Source organism: Oncorhynchus gorbuscha, linkage group LG16 (assembly GCF_021184085.1).
Source record: "Oncorhynchus gorbuscha isolate QuinsamMale2020 ecotype Even-year linkage group LG16, OgorEven_v1.0, whole genome shotgun sequence".
NCBI classification, from domain to species: domain Eukaryota; kingdom Metazoa; phylum Chordata; class Actinopteri; order Salmoniformes; family Salmonidae; genus Oncorhynchus; species Oncorhynchus gorbuscha.
The window spans coordinates 13,635,085-13,661,075 of record NC_060188.1 but is presented as its reverse complement, the minus strand read 5'-3'; the positions used below and the strand labels follow the sequence as shown (position 1 = coordinate 13,661,075).

Genomic DNA, 25,991 nt, shown 5'->3' with positions numbered 1-25,991 from the left:
GTACTCTGTGGCAGACCACGTGTAACAACACCTGCACAGGATCTGAACATCACACATGCAGGACAGGTACAGGATGGCAACAACTGCCTGAGTTCCACCAGGAACGCACAATCCCTTGATCAGTGCATAGACTGTCCGCTATAGGCTGTGAGGCAGGTCCTCACCAGACATCACTGGCAACAACATTGCCTATGGGCACAGTCACTGGACCAGACAGGACTGGCAAAAAGTGCACTTCACTGACGAGTTGTAGTTTAGTCTCACCGTTTATCGTCAAAGGAACGAGCGTTACACCGAGGCCTGTATTCTGGAGCGGGATCGAGGTGGAGGGTCCGTCATGGTCTGGGGCGGTGTGTCACAGCATCATTGGACTGAGGTTGTTGTCATTGCAGACAATCTCAGTGCTGTGCGTTACAGGGAAGATATCCTCCTCCCTCGTGTGGTAACCTTCCTGCAGGCTCATCCTGACATGACCCTCCAGCATGACAATGCCACCAGCCATACTGCTCGTTCTGTGTGTGATTTCCTACAAGACAGGAATGTCAAGGTTCTGCCATTGCCAGCGAAGAGCCCAGATCCCAATCCCATTGAACACGTCTGGGTCGGAGGGTGAGGGCTAGGGCCATTCCCCCCCAGAAATGTCCGGAAACTTGCAGGTAACTTGGTGGAAGAGTGGGGTAACATCTCACAGCAAGAACTGGCAAATCTGGTGCAGTCCATGAGGAGATGACCTGCAGCTGGTGGCCACACCAGATACTGACTGTTACTTTTGATTTTGACCTCCCCTTTGTTCAGGGACACATTATTCCGTTTCTGTTAGTCACATGTCTGTGGAACTTGTTCATGTCTCAGTTGTTGAATCTTGTTATGTTAATGTAAATATTTACACGTTAGGTTTGCTGAAAAAACGCAGCTGACAGTGAGAGGACGTTCTTTTTTATATATACAGTTGAAATCAGAAGTTTACATACACTTAGGTTGGAGTCATTAAAACTCGTTTTTCAACTACTCCACAAATGTCTTGTTAACAAACTATAGTTTTGGCAAGTCGTTTAGGACATCTACTTGTGCATGACACAAGTAATTTTTCCAACACTTGTTTACAGACAGATTATTTCAATTATAACTCACTGTATCACAAATCCAGTGGGTCAGAAGTTTACATACACTAAATTGACTGCTTTTTAACAGCTTGGAAAATTCCAGAAAATTATGTCATGGCTTTAGAAGCTTCTGATAGGCTAATTGACATAATTTGAGTCAATTGGGGGTGTACCTGTGGATGTATTTCAAGGCCTACCTTCAAACTCAGTGCCTCTTTGCTTGACATCATGGGGAAATCAAAATAAATCAGTCAAGACCTCAGGAAAATAAATTGTAGACCTCCACAATTCTGGTTCGTCCTTGGGAGCAATTTCCAAATGCCCGAAGGTACCATGTTCATCTGTACAAACAATAGTACGCAAGTATAAACACCATGATACCACGCAGTCATCATACGTCTCAGGAAGGAGATGCGTTCTGTCTCCTAGAGATGAACGTACTTTGGTGCGAAAAGTGGAAATCAATCCCAGAACAACAGCAAAGGACCTTTGGAAGGATACACGAAACGTTTGACCCAAGTTAAACAATTTAAAGGCAATGCTACCAAATACTAATTGAGTATATGTTAACTTCTGACCCACGGGGAATGTGATGAAAGAAATAAAAGCTGAAATAAATCATTCTCTACTATTATTCTGACTTTTCACATTCTTAAAATAATGTTGTGTTCCTAACTGACCTAAAACAGGGATTTTACTAGGATTAAATGGCAGGAACTGTGAAAAACTGAGTTTAAATGTATACTCAGTAAAAGCTGGTATATTGAGTGCTGTGCTGGAGCAGAATCAAGGCTTTAATGAGTGCGCGTCAGGGCTATCCAAGTGCCTACCTCTTGTCGAAATCTGCCGTCTCGTTTTGAAGAAACTGAAACTGAAAGAAAAAGACGTACCACTTCAACAGCTAACTACAGTAAGTGATTGACTCTGCTTTGTCTTCTATAAAATCGTAACTAAATGAATGTTTTCATTTAAAATAGATTGGATATGTGTTAAGAGTCATACGTTTTTGTTAAAGACTTCAAATGAACGGTCAATGGTACTTGGAGGCGTTGATAGTCGGACCGACTCAAAAAGGAATGTGTAGTTATATGAATACCGAAAGCTTTCAACTAGATCGTTTCAAACTACTTATCATTTTATAAAGTGTAACCTACACTAGTCAGTGGAGACGTTGGCTGCGTTTAGACAGCAAGTCCAACTCTGATATTTTTTCCAGTAATTGGTCTTTTGATTTGTCACAGCTCTTTTTCATTAGAAATTGGGCCCACTTCACATTTTCCACTACATTTTATACTCTTTACAGATTAGCGTCAATTTCTCCGACAGTCATGTGTGATGAGGTAAGGGGGAACCCAATCTTCATTGAGTCTTATCATTTTTATAAACAGGCCTGACCTAATGGAAGGGAATTGTTTTTCAGGATTTCTCCTTAATTACAGACAGCCAGGGATCACAAAACACCTTGGATGGAATCCTAAATGCTATCAGCAAATGCAAGGTATATTTGACCAAAGAAAGGATATTAATTGGGAAAGCTCAAAAAATTGTCTGACTCCAGTCACCCAAGTCATAGACATTTCTCTCTGCTAAAACGGCAAGGGTACCCAAGCGCTAAGTCTAGGACCAAAAGGCTCCTTAACAGCTTCTACCCCCAAGCCAGAATACAATGAAATGGCCACCAGGACTATTTACATTTGTTTTTAACACTGCTGCTACTCGCTGTTTATCTATGCATAGTCACTTTATCCCTACCTACATGTACAGGTTAGTCGAGGAAATTTGTACACCTGCACATTGACCCGGTACCCCCTGTATATAGCCTCGTTATTGTTATTTTATTACTTTTTATAATTGGTAAATATTTTCTTAACTCTTTCTCATTGTTGGTTAAGTAAGCATTTCACGGTAAGGTCTACTACACCTGTTGTCACATGCGGCCAAATACAAAGTTTCATTTGAATTGTAGAATAAATAAATAAAAAATATACAGTGCCTTGCATAAGTATTCATCCCCCTTTGCGTTTTTCCTATTTTCAATACAACCAGTAATTTAAATGGATTTTTATTTGGATTTAATGTAATGGATATACACAGAATAGTCCAAATTGGTGAAGTGAAATGAAGAAAATTGTAAAAAAAAAAAAATACAAACGGAAAAGTGGTGTGCATATGTATTCACCCCCATTGCTACGAAGCCCCTAAATCATATCTGGTGCAACCAATTACTTTCAGAAGTCATATAATTAGTTAAATAAAGTCCACCTGTGTGCAGTCTGTGTCACATGATCTGCCACATGATATCAGGATATATACACCTCTTCTGAAAGGCCCCAGAGTCTGCTACACCACTAAGCAAGTGGCACCACCAAGCAAGTGGCACCATGAAGACCAAGGAGCTCTCCAAACAGTTCAGGGACAAAGTTGTGGAGAAATACAGATCAGGGTTAGGTTATAAAAAAATATCTGAAACTTTGAACATCCCACGGAGCACCATTAAATCCATTATTAAAAAATGGAAAGAATATGGCACCACAACAAACCTGCCAAGAGAGGGCCGCCCACCAATACTCAAGAACCAGGCAAGGAGGGCATTGATCAGGGAGGCAACAAAGAGACCAAAGATAACCCTGAAAGAGCTACAAAGCTCAACAGCGGAGATTGGAGTATTTGTCCATAGGACCACTTTAAGACGTAGACTCAACAGAGCTGGGCTTTATGGAAGACTGGCAAGAAAAAAGCCAGTCTTCCAAAAAAGAAAATAATAATAATAATCCAAAAGGAATGTGGGAGACTCCCCAAACATATGGAAGAAGCTACTCTGGTCAGAGGAGACTAAAATTGAGCTTTTTGGCCATCAACGAAAATGCTATGTCTGGCGCAAACCCAACACCTCTCATCACCCCGAGAACATCATCCCCACAGTGAAGCATGGTGGTGGCAGCATCATGCTGTGGGGATGTTTTTCATCGGCAGGTCCTGGGATACTGGTCAGAATTGAAGGAATGATAGATGGCGCTAAATACAGGGAGATTCCTGTTTCAGTCTTCTACAGATTTAAGACTTGGATGGAGGTTCACCCTTCCAGCTGGACAACGACACTAAGCATACTGCTAAAGCAACACTTGAGTGGTTTAAGGGGAAATGTCTTGGAATGACCTAGTCAAAGCCCAGACCTTAATCCAACTGAGAATCTGTGGTATGATTTAAAAATCTCTGTACACCAGTGGAACCAATCCAACTTGAAGGAGCTGGAGCAATTTTGCCTTGAAGAATGGGCAAAAATTCCAGTGGCTAAATGTACCAAGCTTATGGAGACATACCCCAAGAGGCTATAATTCCTGCAAAAGGTGGCTCTACAAAGTATTGACATGGGCGGGGTGAATAGTTATGCACGCTCAAGTTCCAAAAAAATTTAGTCTTATTTCTTGTTTGTTTCACAATATTTTTGTATTTTGCATCTTCAAAGTGGTAGTCATGTTGTGTAAATCAAATGATACAAACCCCCCAAAAAATCTATTTTAATTCCAGGTTGTAAGGCAACAAAATAGGAAAAATGCCAAGGGGGTGAATACTTTAGCAAGCCACTGTGTGTGTGTGTGTATATATATATGTGTGTGTGTGTGTGTATATATATATATGTATATGTGTGTATATATATATGTATATGTGTGTATATGTATATGTGTGTATGTATGTATGTATGTATGTATGTGTGTATGTATGTATGTGTGTATATATATATTAGTTAAAGTCTGAAGTTTACATGCACCTTAGCCAAATACATTTAAACTCAATTTTTCACAATTCCTGACATTTAATCCTAGTAAGAATTTCCTGTCTTAGGTCGGTTAGGATCACCACTTTATTTTAAATGTGAAATGCCAGAATAAAAGTAGAGTGATTTATTTCAGCTTTTATTTCTTTCATCACATTTCCAGTGGGTCAGAAGTTTACATATACTCAATTAGTATTTGGTGGCATTGCCATTCAATTGTTTAACCTGAGTGAAACGTTTTGGGTAGCCTTCCCCAAGCTTCCCACAATAAGTTGGGTGCATTTTGGCCCATTCCTCCTGACAGAGCTGGTGAAACTGAGTCAGGTTTGTAGGCCTCCTTGCTCACACGCTTTTTCAGTTCTGCCCACAAATTTTCTATAGGATTGAGGTCAGGGCTTTGTGATGGCCACTCCAATACCTTGACTTTGTTGTCCTTAAGCCATTTTGCCACAACTTTGGAACTTGCTTGGGGTCCTTGTCCATTTGGAAGACCCATTTGTGACCAAGCTTTAACTTCCTGACTGATGTCTTGAGATGTTGCTTCAATATATCCAGATAATTTTCCATCCTCATGAGACATCTATTTTGTGATGTGCACCAGTCCCTCCTGCAGCAAAGCACCCCCGTGCTTCACGGTTGGGATGGTGTTCTTCGGCTTGCAAGCCTCCCACTTTTTTCCTCCAATCATAATGATGGTAATTATGGCCAAACAGTTCTATTTTTGTTTCATCAGACCAGAGGACATTTCTCCAAAAAGTATGATCTTTGTCCCCATGTGCAGTTGCAAACAGTAGTGTGGCTTTTTTTATGGCGGTTTTGGAGCAGTGGCTTCTTCCTTGCTGAGTGGCCATTCAGGATATGTCGATATAGGACTTGTTTTACTGTAGATACTTTTGTACCTGTTTCCTCCAGCATCTTCACAAGTTCCTTGTTCTGGGATTGATTTGCACTTTTCGCACCTAAGTATGTTCATCTCTAGGAGACAGAATGCATCTCCTTCCTGAGCGGTATGACGGCCATGGTGTTTATACTTGCGTACTATTGTTTGTACAGATGAATGTGGTACCTTCAGGCGTTTGGAAATTGATGAACCAGGCTTGTGGAGGTCTACCATTCTTTTCTGAGGTCTTGGCTGATTTCTTTTGATTTTCCCATGATGTCAAGCAAAGAGGCACTGAGTTTGAAGGTAGGCCTTGAAATACATCCACAGGTACACCTCCAATTGACTCAAATGATGTCAATTAGCCTATAAGAAGCTTCTAAAGCGCTGACATCATTTTCCGGAATTTTCCAAGCTGTTTAAAAGCATAGTCAACTTAGTGTATGTAAACTTCTGACCCACTGGAATTGTGATACAGTGAGTTATAATTGAAATATTCTGTCTGTAAACAATTGTTAGAAAAATTGCTTGTCATTCACAAAGTAGATATCCTAACCGACTTTCCAAAACTATAGTTTGTTAACAATACATTTGTAGTGGTTGAAAAACAAGTTTTAATGATTCCAACCTAAGTGTATGTGAACTTCCGACTTCAACTGTGTGTGTGTGTGTGTGTGTGTGTGTGTGTGTGTGTGTGTGTGTGTGTGTGTGTGTGTGTGTGTGTGTGTGTGCTTTGTCAACTGTGTAATAATTAATGCATGTTTAATCCCGTTGGTGAGTGTAGCCTATGGCTCAAGGGCCTCATAGAATCTGTGTTCTCAGGTTCAACACAATCAGTTGCTGAAGGAGCAGCAGGACCTGTCCAGAGCCAGGGATGACCAGGAGGACCTTGCTAAACAGTTCAGACAGCGCGTAGTCAAACTGAGGATATCTCTGGAAGAGGATGACAACAACCAAGCCAGGGATGTAGACTCTGAAAGGGTATGACAAACTCTCTCAAACCACTAAACCAAAGATCAACACTAGAATTAACTTTTTTCTTAGGATATCGCTATATTTTGCTTATCCTATACTTAGTGGCTTTTTGCAGGGTTGAGAGAGGTCTTGATAGAGGTTTTGTATTCTGCCTGAATGACTAATAGGAGTAATGTTTCTCTGCAGAAGAAGATGGCTGCCCTGCATGATGAGGAGAGCAGACTGAAGAGGGAGATCCAGAGAGCAGAGGAAGAACTGCAGCTTGAGGAGGAGAGCACCCACCACCTCAAGCAGCAGACTGATGTAGGGCCACACCCCAAAACTCAGGAGCTGTATTATTAGTCTTTGTGTGGCTGTGTACTGTAGTAGGTGTGTTGAGATTTAGTTGACTATTGAAGATGGTCTCTCTTGGTTTTAGGTGTCTACTGCTGCAGTGCCTGAAAAGAAGGTTGTGTTCACTGGAGTAACGGGTGATGGCGCTAACACACTCAATTTTGATGTGAAGCCACATATAGTGTATCCAATGGAGGAGGGCACTGCACTGATCACTTTTGAGGATGAGGAAGGTAAGACCGAAAACTTTACTGTCTAGCACCTATTTTGATTTCTGTGGTTATTATACCGCCTTTCCTCCACAGTGGCCCAGAAGATCCTGAGCCTGAGGGAGCATAAGGTGGATCTGGGTGGGGATTGTGCCATCACTCTGGAGGCCAAGCTGGTACAGCTGCTGGTGCCCTGTCAAGTAGAGGTACAACCATAGAGACTCATCTCCATTCACTAGTGTTTAGGTGTCAGGAAGATGGTGTAATGAGTGCAATACAAGGGCCTGAACAACACTGTGGCTCTGTTATGAAGTGTCATGTGCAGAATAACTTGGATTACATCCATTTAGTTTATTTCATTGGTATGTATGTCATTGCATTCCTTTGTGTGAACCAGTGTCTGTGTGTGCACCTGTCTCTCTACCTCAGTTGGACACCGAGGTATGTTCCCGCCGTATCCTGGTTTCCAAGCTGCCCAAGGTCGGGGACGACCGCTTGCTCGACAAACTGGAGATCCACTTTTCCAAGAGCAAGAATGGAGGGGGGGAGGTGGAAGAGTCTGACATGCTGCATGATTCTGGCAACGTGGTCATCACTTTTACAGAAAACAATAGTACGCAAGTCAAGTTCCTGTTGGAAAATGTCATTTTCTTCATAAAGGGAAAAAGCTCAGAAGAATTCATTTTCATCATACTGTTATTTCTGTCCATTCCTTCTGACTTGATATAATTAGAAATGTACAACTTTTGATTAACTTAGCATACTGTGCATTTTTTACCACAGTTGCCAAGGGCCTGGCTGACAAGCAGTACCACGATGTGGAGTTTGAAAAAGGGAGGAAGAACAGTGTGAAGGTGACTCCATTTCTGAACGGAGAGATCACAAGTTTCCAGGTAAGCAGATTTCATATTCATGTCCATGAGTTTATCCCTTTAACTCCATGACAACCAGACTATGAAATAAGCAAGCTACACTATCAGCAGAAATACCTTTATGCCTAGTGAAATCATCAATTCAGAGAGTAATGTTATAAACCGTACAGTTTCAGTCTGTGGTGCACCCATTCAAATTTGGTTAAAAGTTACAACTACAATGGGATTGTTATATAATTATAATTCCAGGGTTAAGCTAAAGTAATGTACATGTTTACATGTTGGTTTCCACATTACCTCACCTGGACAAACTCAAGGCCCTATAGACTAGATAATAGGTGCTCAACTCATTGTTTGGGACTTAGACTAGCTAGTCCAACCATTAGTGTCTAGAAGCAGTCTGCAGTAAGGCGATATCCTCCAATCTGATCCCTCTACCAGACACGGCTGTCAGCGTGTGGGCGTACTGTGCTGCTGACTGGCATCCCTGCCGTCATGGAGCAGGAGAACCTGCAGGACCTGCTGGAGATCCACTTCCAGAAGACCAGTAACGGTGGGGGAGAGGTGGACGCCTTCCTCTACAACCCTCTGGGGCAGCACACCCTGGCCCTGTTCGAGGAGGACTGTCCCACTGAAGACCAGAGCCAGTGAGAGGGCCAGGCACTGATAGCCCTCCCCCTAGTGAGCTCGGACACCTTTCTATTGCCACTCATCTATCCCATCTCAGTACAGGATCAGTTAAATCCAGCCTGGGGATCTAATCCTAGCCTGCTATCAGCATAGAGGTATGATCTCAATTGCAAACTTTCAACCAAATGCTAATCTTAGTCAAAAGCTTTGGCACAGTGCCAACTAATTTAGATTTCTTTGGAAACTTAATTTTGTTCTGAATATTGTCTTTTCTGGGATACATAATTTGGTAGAACCATCTATTTATATAGAATTTCTGATTATGTATGCAGATCATTTTGGGTGAAATGTTCTCAGTGAAAAATAAATATTCAGAACAAAATTAAGCTTCCAAAGAAATCTAAATTAGTCTTGTCAAGCATAATTTACATATCTTTAAGTTAACGTTTAGAAGGAATGTGTATTCTATAGCTGTCACAATTTAGTGTTCTATAATTGTGGTATTCTATAGTTTCCTGTCATTCTTAGTATTGCATGAGCAATCCTGTACGATAGAATCAGTGATTGTAATAAAGTCTGTCCAATGGACCAAGTCAGACATTACGATGGTGTGTGTGGTTCGTTCATTATTACTGAGAAGGGACTACACTGACAATGTGAGATTTGAGTTTTAATCGAGTAAAGTGCATGAGCATCAAAGCAGTACATAGTTTAGCAAAACCACACCCAGTCAGACAATGGAACACAGATGGAGTTTATTGTAAAAATCTAGTAACAATGTCCCACAACAAAAACACAAAGATCCAGCAGGATAGCCTAGTGCAACCACTACAGACAAGTTAGATCCACAGGACAACGACAGTCCACACACCCGGTCAGGCACTTAGGGAGGAATGGAGAAAACCAAGCGATATGAAAGAGGCAAACACATTCATAGAAAGGAAAGCAGCAGGGTGAGGACATAAACCTGGATATACAGTTAATAATTGGGAAGACTGTTGTTCCAATTGACAAAAACCCACAGACAAATAACTACTCATTGTTACCTTAAGTTTACATGATTACACACAACCTAGTGCAGAAGTCAGTCTATAGCGTCTATTGAACATGGTCTCTCTCATACTCTGAAGTCTACAATAAATTGGTTGGCTGACAGCCGTGGTTTATCAGACCGTATACCATGGATATGACAACATGTATTTTACTGCTCTAATTAAGTTGGTAACCCGTTTATAACAATACGGCACCTCGGGTTTGTGGTATACCACGGCTTAGGGTTGAGTCCAGGCACTCCGCGATGCGTTGTGCCTAAGAACAGCCCTTATTGGCCATATACCACACTCCCTCGTGCCTTATTGCTTAATAAGACAAAGGGGTTTGTGGTATATGGCCAATATATCAAGACTAAAGGGCTGAATCCAGGCACTCCGCGTTGCGCATATGAACAGCCCTTAGTCATGGTATATTGGCCATATACCTTAAGTATATCATGTAGCTATAGCTAACCTCTTTGTTTAGGCTTGAGTTCACTTGGACCTCTCCATTTTAATCTCAATCTTTTCAACATCACTTTCTTAGTGGCATCTTTCCAATCCAGAATTTAAAAATGTTTGAACCTTTATTTTACTAGGCAAGTCAGTTAAGAACAAATTCTTATTTTCAATGACAGCCCTGAACTGCCTGTTCAGGGACAGAACGACAGATTTGTACATTGTCAGCTCGTGGATTTGAACTAGCAACCTTCCGGTTACCAGTCCAACGCTCTAACCACTAGGCTACCCTGCCGCCCCAGAAAGACAGTCACACAGATGCACACTTGACTTAAATCAAACTAAGGTCAGTGTAAACTCATTTCTAGGAGATTGTTGAAAAGCACCTCTGGTGTCAATATGGTATATATAACCATTTGTATTCCTGATATACATAGGTTCTACAACAACAAGTATTTTAAATCATATTCTACTTCCTCAGGTTATATAGTGATATTTAGAAAATAACAAATCCTGTGATGTGGTTTTGATCTGATCCATTCCTACAGTCACCTAACAATAATAGTACAGTCAATATATTCCTTATGTCAGCCAGTGAAAATGTTTAACACTCAATTGTTCCTATTAAGTACCTGTAAAAGTTATTCCCATATTGCAAATGACCAATAACTTACCAGTAATCCCCTACAATAGTTGTGCGTATTGCATATTTAAACTATTACAACAATACATCAGTTTGTGTCTAATAGCATGGACAACCCTATAGACCATCTCAGGTAGTGTTTATTAAAAAGCTTGGGAGGACGATTTCTTCTGTAACCTGTGCTACAGTATGATAAAGGACTGAATAAGAAAAAGACCGACTTTGTTCCTAACACAGAAATACAGACTAGGTTGGTTGAACCGAGGCTGCGGACGTTTCACAGCATTACTTATACAGTATTGTGTAACTGTCGGTATCCCATGCAAGTTGCAACATTTGAATGACAGACTAACCCTATCCCTTTACAAGTCCCCGCAGAAACACCAAGAGTAACAGACGTGACCTGTTCATCTCTGCCGGTCTGCCAGCCTATCAGAAGGAGTGCATTATGGGGTGTGCTGAAACTGCTGGTCTTGAAGATTGAGTGGAGGACTGGTCACGATATGATTGGCATGTGCAAACTGCCAATTAAACGACCAGTGGTGCCCATTCACTCTGTTTCCGGCCATACTGAGGAGTGGAAACAAAACAAAAATAACATCTTTATTCTGTTGCTTAGAGCAAAATGTATTTAGTTCTAATTAATATCAAAGGGAAGTACTCTGTTTAAAGGGTCAAAGCAAGCATTAGGGCAGACCTGCTTACCTGCATGTCTGTCAGCTCTTTGTGGAATCGCTTGGCCAAGTCTGGACCATTCTGCATTGTAGGAATTTGGTAGGTCTGAGGGAGGGGAGAGAGAAAATAAATCTGGAGCATTTTGTTTGAGGGCAAAACAAAAGGGTTTCAGAAAAATGTAAATACACCAAGGCTTGTGGTTACCTTCCCTTTGTAGAGCAGGCTGCCGACGGGACAGACCACACAGGCCGTCCCTGCACCAAACACCTCCGTAATCCTGCCTGAGTCCAGAGCACCGAGCAGCTCCTTCATGCCCATGGTGCGCTCTGTCACTTTGAACTCTCCCTAAAGGAAACAAAACAAGTCCGTATGACTGTCAATCACTAGAATGCCAATAAAATAATTCTGCTTTACCATCTTTTGTCTTCTATGTCAATGGATTACACTGGTCTTATATCCTCTCTGTTCTCAAATAACTGATCTTTTCCCATTATAACCTCCCTCTTCCTCCCCTACTTACCCATTCTCTGGCCAGGTCTAGCAGAGACTGTCTGGTGACTCCTGGGAGAATGATGCCATCTAGAGGAGGAGTCAGCAACTCTCTCTCTGCATACAAACAGGTACTCTTACTCACATGCATAAGCTGTATACCGTCGTTTGGAGTTGAACAGAATTCACCATTTCAAGTTGAACAGAATTCACCATTTCAAGTTGAACAGAAACATTAACATCCAACAGGGGGAAGCACTGACACAGCCTATTTTGACAGTCTAGGCAGACACTAAGTGAACAAACACAGACATACAGACTAGAGACAGTCAAACAGACATACAGACTAGAGACAGTCAAACAGACATACAGACTAGACAGTCAAACAGACATACAGACTAGAGACAGTCAAACAGACACAGACTAGAGACAGTCAAACAGACACAGACTAGAGACAGTCAAACAGACACAGACTAGAGACGGTCAAACAGACTAGAGACGGTCAAACAGACTAGAGACGGTCAAACAGACTAGAGACGGTCAAACAGACTAGAGACGGTCAAACAGACTAGAGACGGTCAAACAGACTAGAGACGGTCAAACGGACTAGAGACGGTCAAACGGACTAGAGACGGTCAAACGGACTAGAGACGGTCAAACGGACTAGAGACGGTCAAACGGACTAGAGACGGTCAAACGGACTAGAGACGGTCAAACGGACTAGAGACGGGACAGAACGGTCAAACGGACTAGAGACGGTCAAACGGACTAGAGACGGTCAAACGGACTAGAGACGGTCAAACGGACTAGAGACGGTCAAACGGACTAGAGACGGTCAAACGGACTAGAGACGGTCAAACGGACTAGAGACGGTCAAACGGACTAGAGACGGTCAAACGGACTAGAGACGGTCAAACGGACTAGAGACGGTCAAACGGACTAGAGACGGTCAAACGGACTAGAGACGGTCAAACGGACTAGAGACGGTCAAACAGACTAGAGACGGTCAAACAGACTAGAGACGGTCAAACAGACTAGAGACGGTCAAACAGACTAGAGACGGTCAAACAGACTAGAGACGGTCAAACAGACTAGAGACGGTCAAACAGACTAGAGACGGTCAAACAGACTAGAGACGGTCAAACAGACTAGAGACGGTCAAACAGACTAGAGACGGTCAAACAGACTAGAGACGGTCAAACAGACTAGAGACGGTCAAACAGACTAGAGACGGTCAAACAGACTAGAGACGGTCAAACAGACTAGAGACGGTCAAACAGACTAGAGACGGTCAAACAGACTAGAGACGGTCAAACAGACTAGAGACGGTCAAACAGACTAGAGACGGTCAAACAGACTAGAGACGGTCAAACAGACTAGAGACGGAAACAGACTAGTCAAACAGACTAGAGACGGTCAAACAGACTAGAGACGGTCAAACAGACTAGAGACGGTCAAACAGACTAGAGACGGTCAAACAGACTAGAGACGGTCAAACAGACTAGAGACGGTCAAACAGACTAGAGACGGTCAAACAGACTAGAGACGGTCAAACAGACTAGAGACGGTCAAACAGACTAGAGACGGTCAAACAGACTAGAGACGGTCAAACAGACTAGAGACGGTCAAACAGACTAGAGACGGTCAAACAGACTAGAGACGGTCAAACAGACTAGAGACGGTCAAACAGACTAGAGACAAACAGACTAGAGACGGTCAAACAGACTAGAGACGGTCAAACAGACTAGAGACGGTCAAACAGACTAGAGACGGTCAAACAGACTAGAGACGGTCAAACAGACTAGAGACGGTCAAACAGACTAGAGACGGTCAAACAGACTAGAGACGGTCAAACAGACTAGAGACGGTCAAACAGACTAGAGACGGTCAAACAGACTAGAGACGGTCAAACAGACTAGAGACGGTCAAACAGACTAGAGACGGTCAAACAGACTAGAGACGGTCAAACAGACTAGAGACGGTCAAACAGACTAGAGACGGTCAAACAGACTAGAGACGGTCAAACAGACTAGAGACGGTCAAACAGACTAGAGACGGTCAAACAGACTAGAGACGGTCAAACAGACTAGAGACGGTCAAACAGACTCAGACTAGACAAACAGACTAGTCAAACAGACTAGAGACGGTCAAACAGACTAGAGACGGTCAAACAGACTAGAGACGGTCAAACAGACTAGAGACGGTCAAACAGACTAGAGACGGTCAAACAGACTAGAGACGGTCAAACAGACTAGAGACGGTCAAACAGACTAGAGAAACGGTCAAACAGACTAGAGACGGTAGAGACGGTCAAACAGACTAGAGACGGTCAAACAGACTAGAGACGGTCAAACAGACTAGAGACGGTCAAACAGACTAGAGACGGTCAAACAGACTAGAGACGGTCAAACAGACTAGAGACGGTCAAACAGACTAGAGACGGTCAAACAGACTAGAGTCAAACAGACTAGAGACGGTCAAACAGACTAGAGACGGTCAAACAGACTAGAGACGGTCAAACAGACTAGAGACGGTCAAACAGACTAGAGACGGTCAAACAGACTAGAGACGGTCAAACAGACTAGAGACGGTCAAACAGACTAGAGACGGTCAAACAGACTAGAGACGGTCAAACAGACTAGAGACGGTCAAACAGACTAGAGACGGTCAAACAGACTAGAGACGGTCAAACAGACTAGAGACGGTCAAACAGACTAGAGACGGTCAAACAGACTAGAGACGGTCAAACAGACTAGAGACGGTCAAACAGACTAGAGACGGTCAAACAGACTAGAGACGGTCAAACAGACTAGAGACGGTCAAACAGACTAGAGACGGTCAAACAGACTAGAGACGGTCAAACAGACTAGAGACGGTCAAACAGACTAGAGACGGTCAAACAGACTAGAGACGGTCAAACAGACTAGAGACGGTCAAACAGACACACAGACTAGACAGTCAAACAGACACACAGACTAGGGACGGTCAAACAGACACACAGACTAGAGACAGTCATACAGACAAGAGACAGTCAAACAGACACAGACTAGAGACGGTCAAACAGACACAGACTAGAGACGGTCAAACAGACACAGACTAGAGACGGTCAAACAGACACAGACTAGAGACGGTCAAACAGACACAGACTAGAGACGGTCATACAGACATACAGACTAGAGACGGTCATACAGACATACAGACTAGAGACAGTCATACAGACTAGAGACAGTCATACAGACTAGAGACAGTCATACAGACTAGAGACAGTCAAACAGACTAGAGACAGTCAAACAGACATACAGACTAGAGACAGTCAAACAGACATACAGACTAGAGACAGTCATACAGACTAGAGACAGTCATACAGACTAGAGACAGTCATACAGACTAGAGACAGTCATACAGACTAGAGACAGTCATACAGACTAGAGACAGTCATACAGACTAGAGACAGTCAAACAGACTAGAGACAGTCAAACAGACAGTCATACAGACTAGAGACAGTCATACAGACTAGAGACAGTCAAACAGACTAGAGACAGTCAAACAGACATACAGACTAGAGACAGTCAAACAGACATACAGACTAGAGACAGTCAAACAGACATACAGACTAGAGACAGTCAAACAGACATACAGACTAGAGACAGTCAAACAGACATACAGACTGTCAAACAGACATACAGACTAGACTGTCAAACAGACATACAGACTAGAGACTGTCAAACAGACATACAGACTAGAGACAGTCAAACAGACATACAGACTAGAGACAGTCAAACAGACATACAGACTAGAGACAGTCAAACAGACATATGGTACCTTCAGAAAGTATTCATACCCCTTCACCTAGTCTGCATTTTTGTGTGTTACAGCCTTCATTCAAAATGGATTAAATATTTTTGAAAAATCTCTCAATCTACACATAATACCCCACAATGGCAAAGTGAAGCACATTTGTGCAAATTTATTGAAAATTAAATACAGAAATCTCATTTACGTGTACATACCCGAGTCAATACTTTGTCGAAGCAACTTCGGCAGTTATTACAGCTGTGAATGAGTCTGTGTCAGTCTCTATGAGCTTTCTCCACCTGGATTGTGCAACATTTGCCCATTATTCTTTTCAAAATTCTTCAAGCTCTGTCAAATTGGTTATTGGTCATTGCTAGACAACCACTTTCAGGTCCTGCCATAGATTTTCAAGTAGATGTAAGTCAAAACTGTAACTCGGCTACTCAAACATTGACAGTCTAATTTTGAGGTAGAGTTGGCCTTGTGTTGTAGGTTATTGTCCTGCTGAAAGGTGAATTCATCACCCAGTGTCTGGTGGAAAGCAGACTGAACCAGGTTTTCCTCTAGGATTTTACCTGTGCTTAGCTCCATTTATTTTTTATCCTGAAAACCATCCCAGTACTTAACAATTACAAGCATACCCACAACATGATACAGCCATCACTATGCTTGAAAATATGGAGAATGGTACTCAGTAATGTGTTGTATTGGATTTGCCTTAAACACAACATTTTGTATTTAGGACAAAAAGTGAATTGCTTTGCCACATATTTTGCTGTATTACTTAAGTGCCTTGTTGCAAACAGGATGAATGTTTTGGAATATTTTATTCATACAGGCTTGCTTTTTCCCCACTATCATTTAGGTTAGTATTGTGGAGTAACTACATAGTTGTAGATTCATCCTCAGTGGTCTCCTAATTACAGTCATTAAACGCTGTAACTGTTTTAAAGTCACCACTGGTCTCGTGTTGAAATCCCGGAGCGGTTTCCTTCCTCTCCGGCAACTGAGTTAGGAGGGACGCCTGCATCTTTGACTGGGTGTATTGATACACCATCCAAAGTGTAATTACTAACTTCACCATGCTCAAAGGGATATTCAGTGTCTACCAATAGGTGCCCTTCTTTGCGAGGCATTGGAAAACCTCCCTGGTCTTTGTGGTTGAATCTGTGTTTGAAATTCACTGCTCAACTGAAGGACCTTACAGATAATTGTATGTGTGGGGTACCGAGATGAGGTAATCATTAATCAATCATGTTGATTACTATTACTGCACACAGTGTGAGTCCATGCAACGTACGTGACTTGAACTTATTTAGGCTTGCCAGGGATTGAATACTTATTGACTCAAGACGTTTCGGATTTTAATTTGTAATTCATTTTACTTTGACATTATCACTAGCCTATTGTGTGTACTCCAGTGATAAAATCTCAATTTATTCCATTTTAAATTCCGGCTGTAACACAACAACATTTGGAAAAAGTCAAGGGTTGTGAATACATTCTGAAGGCGCCGTACAGACGATAGACAGTGAAACAGACCTCCTCCCTCATTCGTCCAGTAGATGAAGAGGTTCATGGTGCCGACCTCTGTGATCTCCTCCTGCTCTCCATACAGCCACAGGACCTGCTGACAGCCCTGCTTTATGGCCTCATTCTGCACTGATATAGTAGGCCCATAGTTACTGACAGAGAGAGGGAGAGAGAGAGAGATGGAAAGTATGAGAGTGAAAGGGAGGAACAGACATGGGAGAGAGGAGGGATGGTGGAATATTTCATTTCAGAAGGCAGCTCCCTTGGAAACACACAACCCTCAAACAGCTCCTCCTGCTGGGGGGGCTGACCTTGTGAGAGAGGTCAAACAACATGGCTACCAGAGGACAGACATGTTCAGGTAACTTGCAGCCAACATTTTGTAATCTAGAGGAATGTGCATGGTTAAAATAGCTAAACAATTACATTATAAGCCTCAAGCTGTCTCTATTCAGAAGTTAACTTGGGGGCCCAGAGTCAGACCATATCCTGATAATTCCACGACGTTATACAAGAGTTGTTATATAGCTAATAAGCTATGAAGAAACCATTCTCGTTTTTTGGAAATTCCAACGAAACAAAGCAACCCATTGTTGCTTTCGCAAATTGTTGAGTCACTTCTACTTGGAAGTGTGTGTGTTAAAGTGTGATACTCACCCCCCCATCTTGTAGGCTCCGACCCCCCCTCTACAGGCCCTGACATAGCTTGGGTCTGCCAGCAGAGAGACTGGGCTGAAGGCCCCTGTGGTAAAGTAGGGCCCTACAGGACCCACGATGCAAAATAGTAGGGCTTGGCTGGACCTCGACACACCCAGGGAAGGCTAAGGCCAGGAGGGGGAGAGGGGAGGAAGGAGAGGGGTATTACTGGAGGAAACAGTGACAGCGCTATGTCACTACCTAGGGCTAAGTGTAGATGGTTAAAAAATAGATGATTTTTTTTATTTAACTAGGCAAGTCAGTTAAGAACCAGTTCTTATTGACAATGACGGCCTAGGAACAGTGGGTTAACTGTCTTGTTCAGGGTCAGAACGACAGATTTTTACCTTGTCAGCTCAGGGATTCGATCTAGCAACCTTTCGGTTACTGGCCCAACACTCTAACCACTAGGCTAACTGCCCCCCCCCAATGTGAAATCATGGAGACTGTCTCCTGTCTCTGTGAGAGGGGGGGCAGTGCTCACCTCAATCCCAATGTAGGTGGGTCTGATGTAGAGGCTGGCGTCTAGGGAGTAGGGGACCCAGTCCTGGTCCACCTCCACCAGCTTCCTGATGCACTCCAACAGCTCCACCTTATCAAACAACTACACAGAGATGGGAGGGACAGAGGACCTGTAACTACTTGGTTCAGTTCAATTGAGTGGGAAACCAGAACCGGGTTCTTCAGGACCAGGTCTGAGAGAGACTCACAGGGAGACAGCTGCGTTCAGCAGTGCGGTGCATCCTCTCCATGTTCAGGTTGGGTCTGAACAGACGGATGTGGTTGTCCACCCCTCTGAACGCCTTCATGCCCTCAAACAGCTGAGAGACAGACACAGACATACTGTTCATACATCTGGCAGAATGAACCATCTCTGAAAGAATAAGCTAGGTGACTTGTATCAAGGACCGAGGTCTCAGTAAGACAGTGCTCGCCTCGTCAGGCAAATTGACCACTGTGCTCACATTTCCTTTATGAAACAGAATGTGAACTATTGCGACGTCTATCTGGTTTTACGAGGCTAACATAGCCAAATGTCTCCTATGTCTGCACTATGGCTCCTTCTCTCACCTCTATGGAGTAGTGCAGGGCAGAGGTGGCAGGGTGCAGCGACAGGTTCTGAAAGGGCTTGATCTGGGGAACCTTCCAGCCCTCTTTCTCTGACCAATAGATGGTCAGCATGTGGTCTGAAAACTGCTTGCCAAACACCAGGGAGGCGGGGTCTGGCTTGGGCTTCCCCGCAGTGTTGCGCTCGATAGTGAGGTCTGCGGCCTGAGAGAGGAAGCAGGGCGGTGCAGAAGAGAGACAGACAGACAGACGAGGAGGGGAAAGGAACAGAGCGAGGGCCGAACACAATGATTGTCTTTATTGTAATGAAAGGGCTTGCTTGGAGCGGAAATTAATGGTGGTCTTGGGAGCCAATTAAGCACTTCAATTAAACTGAATTAAATAATCAAAGCACAAGGAAGTGAGAGAAGGGAAGAAAGGGTACAGAGTCACGTGGTGGACTAAGAAAGCGTTTGATCAATAGACCCCCGGGCTGACTGGTAGGCTACTGAACACGAGCCAAATGACACTTCTACCTGTAAAGAAGCTTCAGCCGGCCTCTGTTAATAAACAGCCGTGCCTCAGAGTCATGCCAAGCTCCTAAAAACCTCCTGTGTTGGGGGTTGTAATGACAATAGATTAATACAATGACTTAGGAAACTGTCTCGGGTGTCTGGTCATTACTTCTCCTTTATATATTACCTTGAATGAGCTGGAAAACCGCAACGACCCCATAGAGTAGGGGATGGCTTGAATGAACCGTCCATGAAGTGCCTAATAAACAAGAGAAAACATTACATTTAATAATCCCGGTAAAGTTAAGAATATAGGCTACCAGAATTCACATTATGACAAACAACCTACTAAGAGCCTTGTAATACAATCTACTCCCACACTGGAAACTTGCCTTCTCAACCAAGTTGACAATGTTGTCCCTCTTCTAGAAAAATGTTTACCAGTAAAACACCACACGTGTCTGTCGTGACGTAAAAAAAAATATATATATATAGGGACAGCTGGAGCAAAGCAGTAGGCTGTAAATACACTAATAATATATATACACACACTAGAGGTCGACCGATTTATGATTTTTCCGACACCGATACAGATTATTGGAGGACCAAAAAAGCAGATACCGATTAATCAGCAGATTTACAACAAAAAAAATGTAATTCTCATTATTACAAATACAACAATACTGAATTAACACTTACATACATCAATAAAATCAATTTAGCCTCAAGTAGATAATGAAACGTGTTCAACTTGGTTTAAATAATGTAAAAACAAAGTGTTGGAGAAGAACGTAAAAGTGCAATATGTGCTATGTAAGAAAGCTAACGTTTCAGTTCCTTGCTCAGAACATATGAAAGCTGGTGGTTCCTTTTAACATGAGTCTTCAATATTCCCAGGTAAGAAGTTTTAGGTTGTAGTTATTTGAGGACTATTTCCCTCTATACCATTTGTATTTCATTAACCTTTGACTATTGGATGTTCTTATAGGCACTTTAGTATTGCCAGTGTAACAGTATAACTTCCGTCCCTCTCCTCAGTCCTCCCTGCTCAGTCAGATTATATGCAACACAGGACACGCTAGATAATATCTAGTAATATCATCAACCATGTGTAGTTAACTATTGATTATGATTGTTTTTTATAAGATAAGTTTAATGCTAGCTAGCAACTTACCTTGGCTTACTGCATTTGCGTAACAGGCAGACTCCTTATGGAGTGCAATGAGAGAGAGGCAGGCAGGTCGTTATTGCGTTACCCTAGTTAACTGTAAGGATGCAAGATTGGATCCCCCGAGCTGACAAGGTGAAAATCTGTCTTTCTGCCCCTGAACGAGGCAGTTAACCCACCGTTCCTAGGCCGTCATTGAAAATAAGAATGTGTTCTTAACTGACTTGCCTAGTTAAATAAAAGGTGTAAAAATAAAAATAAATCTAGAATATATATATATTTTTAAATCAACAAATCGGCACCCAAAAATACCGATTTCCGATTGTTATGAAAACTTGAAATCGGTCAACCTCTAACACACACACACAAAAAGGTATGTGGACACCCCTTCAAAACTAGTGGATTTGGCTATTTCAGCCACACCCGCTGCTGACACGTGTATAAAAACCGAGCACATGGCCATGCAACCTCCATAGACAAACATTGGTTGTAGAATGGCCTTACGGAAGGGCTCAGTGACTTTCAATGCGGCTCCGTCATAGGATGCACCCTTTCTAACAAGTCAGTTCGTCAAATTCCTGCCCTGCTAGAGCTTCCCCGGTCAACTGTAAGTGATCTTATTGTGAATTAAAAACGTTTAGGAGCAACAACGGCTCAGCCGCGATGTGGTGGCCCACACAAGCTCACAGAAAGGGACCGCCGAGTGCTGAAGCGCGTAAAAATCGTCTGTCCTCGGATGCAAAACTCACCGAGTTCCAACCTGCCACTGGAAGCAACGACAGCACAAGAACTATTCGTTGGGAGCTTCATGAAATGGGTTTCCATGGCCGAGCAGCCGCACACAAGCCTAAAATCACCATGCTCAATGCTGGAGCGGTGTAAAGCTTGCCACCATTGGACTCTGAAGCAGCGGAAACACGTTCTCTGTTGTGATTAATCACGTTTCACCATCTGGCAGTCCGATGGACAAATCTGTGTTTGGCCAATGCCAGCAGAACGCTACCTGCCCCAATGCATAGTGCCAACTGTAAAGTTTGGTGGAGGAATAATGGTTCGGGCTAGGCCCCTTAGTTCCAGTGAAAGGAAATCTTAATGCTACAGCCTACAATGACATTGTAGGTGATTATGTGCTTCTAACTTTGTGGCAACAGTTTGGGGAAGGCCCTTTCCTGTTTCAGCATGACAAAGTGTGGTCCATACAGAACTGGTTTGTTGATCGGTGTGGAAGAACTTGACTGGCCTGCATAGAGCCCTGACCTAAACGCCATCGAACAACTTTGTGATGAATTGGAACCCCTTACACAACCTGGAGGTTTGTTTTGGGTTATTGTCCTGTTGAAAAACAAATGATAGTGGGACTAAGCCCAAACCAGATGGGATGGCGTATCGCTGCAGAATTCTACGGTAGCCATGCTGGTTAAGTATGCCTTGAATTCTAAATGAATCACCGACAGTGTCACCAGCAAAGCACCCCACACCATCACATCTCCTACATGCTTCACAGTGGGAACCACACATGCAGAGATCATCAGTTCACCTACTCTGCGTCTCACAAAGACACAGTGGTTGGAACCAAAAATCTCAAATTTGGTCTCATCAAGTCTCTTCTTATTATTGTTGTCCTTTTAGTCCTCTGAACAGTTGATGTTGAGATGTGTCTGTTACTTGAACTCTGAAGCATTTATTTGGGCTGCAATCGGAGGTGCAGTTAACTCTAATTAACTTATCCTCTGCCGCAGAGGTAACTCTGGGTCTTCCTTTCCTGTGGCGGTCCTCGTGAGAGCCAGTTTCATCATAGCGCTTGATGGTTTTTGCGACTGCACTTGAAGTAACTTTCAAAGTTATTGAAATTTTCCAGATTGACTGACCTTGATGTCCTAAAGTAATGATGGACTGTTGTTTCTCTTTGCTTATTTGAGCTGTTCTTGCCATAATATGGACTTGGTCTTTTACCAAATAGGGCTATATTCTGTATACCACCCCTACCTTGTCACAACTGATTGGCTCACACACATTAAGGAAATAAATAAATTCCACACATTCACTTTTAACAAGGCACACCTGTTAATTGAAATGCATTCCAGGTGACTACCTCATGAAGCTGGTTGAGAGAATGCCAATAATGTGCAAAGCTGCAAAGGGAGGCTACTTCAAAGAATCTCAAATATATTCTGATCTGTATAACACTTTTTAGGTTACTACATTATTCCATGTGTGTTATTTCATAGTTGACGTCTTCACTATTAATCTACAATGTAGAAAATCTACAATAGTAAAAATGAATTAAAACATTTGAATGAGTAGGTGTCCAAACGTTTGACTGGTACTGTATGTTTTGGCCTGTCTGGTGAAGGTATGCGGAGAGAGCGAGTGTGTGTGTGTGTTGGAGACATATAGCCAACACCTCATAGCAGGCATGTCATTTATAGGGAAAACCACGTCTTTACAATGAACCGTAATTTGACACTGTATTTCCATCCATTGAGATTTCGCTTTTATCGTAAAAAATACTCTTCACATTTTAAAGCTTACATCTGTAGTTTCTGACTGGCTAAAGATTCGGAATAATGTAATCCACCCTAAATATTCATTTACATAAGAATTCAAATCTGTTTAAGATCGTATTTTTACGGCACACATTTATTTATCACCCCCGCTCCGAATACTGGCGCAGACACCCCTAGGCCTATTAATCTGTGACTGCACGCTTTATGACGACACTGCCAACATGAATAACGTCACCAAAAGCAGTAGCTGCGCCTGTGTAGCTGATAGACTGAAGGTAAAGCAGCGCGGGACGAGTTGCACATCAGTTAAACAAGTAAATAGTGGAGGTTCAAAATAGTTCAACACATTAGCCCCGCATTGTTAACTATTTACAGAGACGATCGAGATAAACAGACAATAGCGATAAAAGAGAGTGATCTTTGGACTCACCGTCCTAAGAGATGCCATCGCCGCTACGTAGCTAATGAATGGTAAATGTGTCCGTGTGGGAGCAAATTCTATAAGCAGTGGTCATTTGCGTTCCGTATTGGACCTTGTCATAATAACAATGTTCTTGAGATTAAAATAATAAAACAAATTCGTATCTGATATATATTTCTTATATATTTAATTTGTAAATTGTGCAAGAATAGGTTTGAAAATTCTATTGAATTTCAAGTAGGCTATTTTACCTTTACACGAAATAATAGACTTCATCTGAAGACATGCTGGTATGAATACTGAATTAATTGTTAATAAAATATACAGCAAATTATAATGGAAGATTGTAATAGTCAGCACAGCAGTGTGTTGTTGAAGATGACATAGGCGTGACGAATCTGCCATCTGGCTGGACAAAACAGACAGGGTTAGATGGGTTCGAATAAACGAGGTTTATCAAGTTCAAACGATCAAGAGGGGAGATGGCCACGATTGGTCTACGAACGGGGAGTTGTAGCAATCGTGTTATTTGATTGGACGTCGTGCTTTCTGGGGATGGGCATTTAAATACGTAACCATGGTTTGAATGTGTATTTGTTATATAATGCATAATTTCTCCTGTAATATTGTCTACATCTTTGTAATAATAATATGTTGAACCCTGTCGTTTTCTTTACATGCCAATGTTGTCCATCAGCATTCAGCACACTTGCATTGTCCAATACCGTGTCCACAAAGATTGTCTATTATATTGACAAGATAGTCAAGTGGCAGCTCTAACAATAGAAATGCATGTCCTCAAAGATGGAAGATAGGCGGGAGGAGGCGAGATCAGGTGGGACCATTCTAGCCAGTGAGGAAAAGGAGGCCCCCATTAAAATCGAAGTCGAACAGGCCCCCATTAAAATCGACAGGACTTAAGTGGAGCGGGTCAAGAGTTTCAAGTTCCTTGGTGTCCACATAACTATCATAGTTCAAACACACCAAAACAGTTGTGATGAGGGCACGACAACATATTTTCCCCCTCAGGATAATTTTTTTTATGGCATGGGTCCCCAGATCCTCAAAAAGCCCTACAGCTGCACCATCGAGAGCATCCTGACCGGTTGCATCCCCACCTGGTATGGCAACTGCTCGGCATCTGACCGTAAAGCGCTACAGAGGGTAGTGTGTACGGCTCGGTACATCACTGGAGCCAAGCTTCCTTCCATCCAGGACCTATATACTCAGGGCTCCTGAGTGGCCCAGAGGTCTAAGACACTGCATCCCTGTGCAAGAGGCATCACTGCAGTACCTAATCCAGGCTGCATCACATCGCTGTGATTGGGAGTCTGATAGGGTGGTGCACAATTGGCCTGGGGTAGGCCATCATTGTAAATAAGAATTTGTTCAAGTTAAATAAAAATAATAATTAGGTGTTGTCAGAGGAAGGCCCACCCCCCACTGCTGTTTATTATCTATGCATAGTCACATTAAAAATGATTCCAACTAACCTGTACCCCCGCACATTGACTTGGTACCGGTACCCCCTGTTTATAGCCTCATTATTGTTATGTACTTTTCATGTGTACCTTTTGATAGATTTATTATTAGTAGTATTTTTTGACTTTAGTTTATTTAGTCAATCTTTTCGTAACTCTATTTCTTGAACTGCATTGTTAATTAAGGGCTTGTAAGTAAGCATTTCACGGTAAGGTTTCACCTGTTGTATTTGGCGCATGTGATAAATACAATTTGATTTAATTTGATTTAAAAGGGCAGATATGCGTGTGAACAACAGGCCATAGAGATAGATAGAGGACTCATCTTTGTATCTGTGCCATTATAGCGTCTGTGACAGCATGGGCAGCACAATTGTCGCTATCTCCTTTTAAAGTAGTCAATTTTCTTCTTCTTTATTGGCTGATTGCTCCCAACTCAAAGGAATCCCCACTCCTCAACGGCAATGCCCATGCCAAAACGAGTTAGATCCATGATGAGTCCTCTATCCATCTCTTTGACAACAGGCATACCTCAGATATAGAGCCTTTTTTTCCAAAGTTGCTGAAATGCCACCTGTGTCCAATTATATCAGTGCATTCATAACAACCGAACCATTACGAAACTTCTATTCCATAAAAAAAGCCTCTTGCAGCAAATTAGCAATTACCTTTTTTATTGACCAAATTCTACACTCTCTCATTGACTTCCATACAAAAACTCCTAACATTGTGGGTTTATTTTCGTTGACAGATT

At 42.5% G+C, this 25,991-nt stretch overlaps 2 protein-coding genes across 2 annotated transcripts; one reads left to right on the top strand and one right to left on the bottom strand.

Moving 5' to 3' along the window:
- Positions 1-1,899: 1,899 nt before the first annotated feature.
- LOC123999661 (interferon-induced 35 kDa protein homolog) lies at positions 1,900-9,380 on the top strand. The gene is made up of 10 exons (XM_046305631.1): positions 1,900-2,013; positions 2,407-2,443; positions 2,524-2,601; positions 6,581-6,739; positions 6,920-7,036; positions 7,152-7,299; positions 7,372-7,481; positions 7,705-7,888; positions 8,059-8,168; positions 8,589-9,380. The coding sequence occupies exons 2-10, from the start codon at positions 2,432-2,434 to the stop codon at positions 8,796-8,798; spliced, it is 1,128 nt and encodes a 375-aa protein (XP_046161587.1). The 5' UTR covers positions 1,900-2,013; positions 2,407-2,431; the 3' UTR covers positions 8,799-9,380.
- A 135-nt stretch (positions 9,381-9,515) lies between these two features.
- LOC124000147 (branched-chain-amino-acid aminotransferase, cytosolic-like) lies at positions 9,516-23,807 on the bottom strand. The gene is made up of 11 exons (XM_046306325.1): positions 23,766-23,807; positions 19,848-19,919; positions 19,170-19,370; positions 18,809-18,919; positions 18,583-18,702; positions 18,060-18,223; positions 17,412-17,554; positions 12,106-12,191; positions 11,790-11,930; positions 11,616-11,690; positions 9,516-11,480 (listed from the first exon to the last, which is right to left on the bottom strand). The coding sequence occupies exons 1-11, from the start codon at positions 23,781-23,783 to the stop codon at positions 11,439-11,441; spliced, it is 1,173 nt and encodes a 390-aa protein (XP_046162281.1). The 5' UTR covers positions 23,784-23,807; the 3' UTR covers positions 9,516-11,438.
- Positions 23,808-25,991: the final 2,184 nt, after the last annotated feature.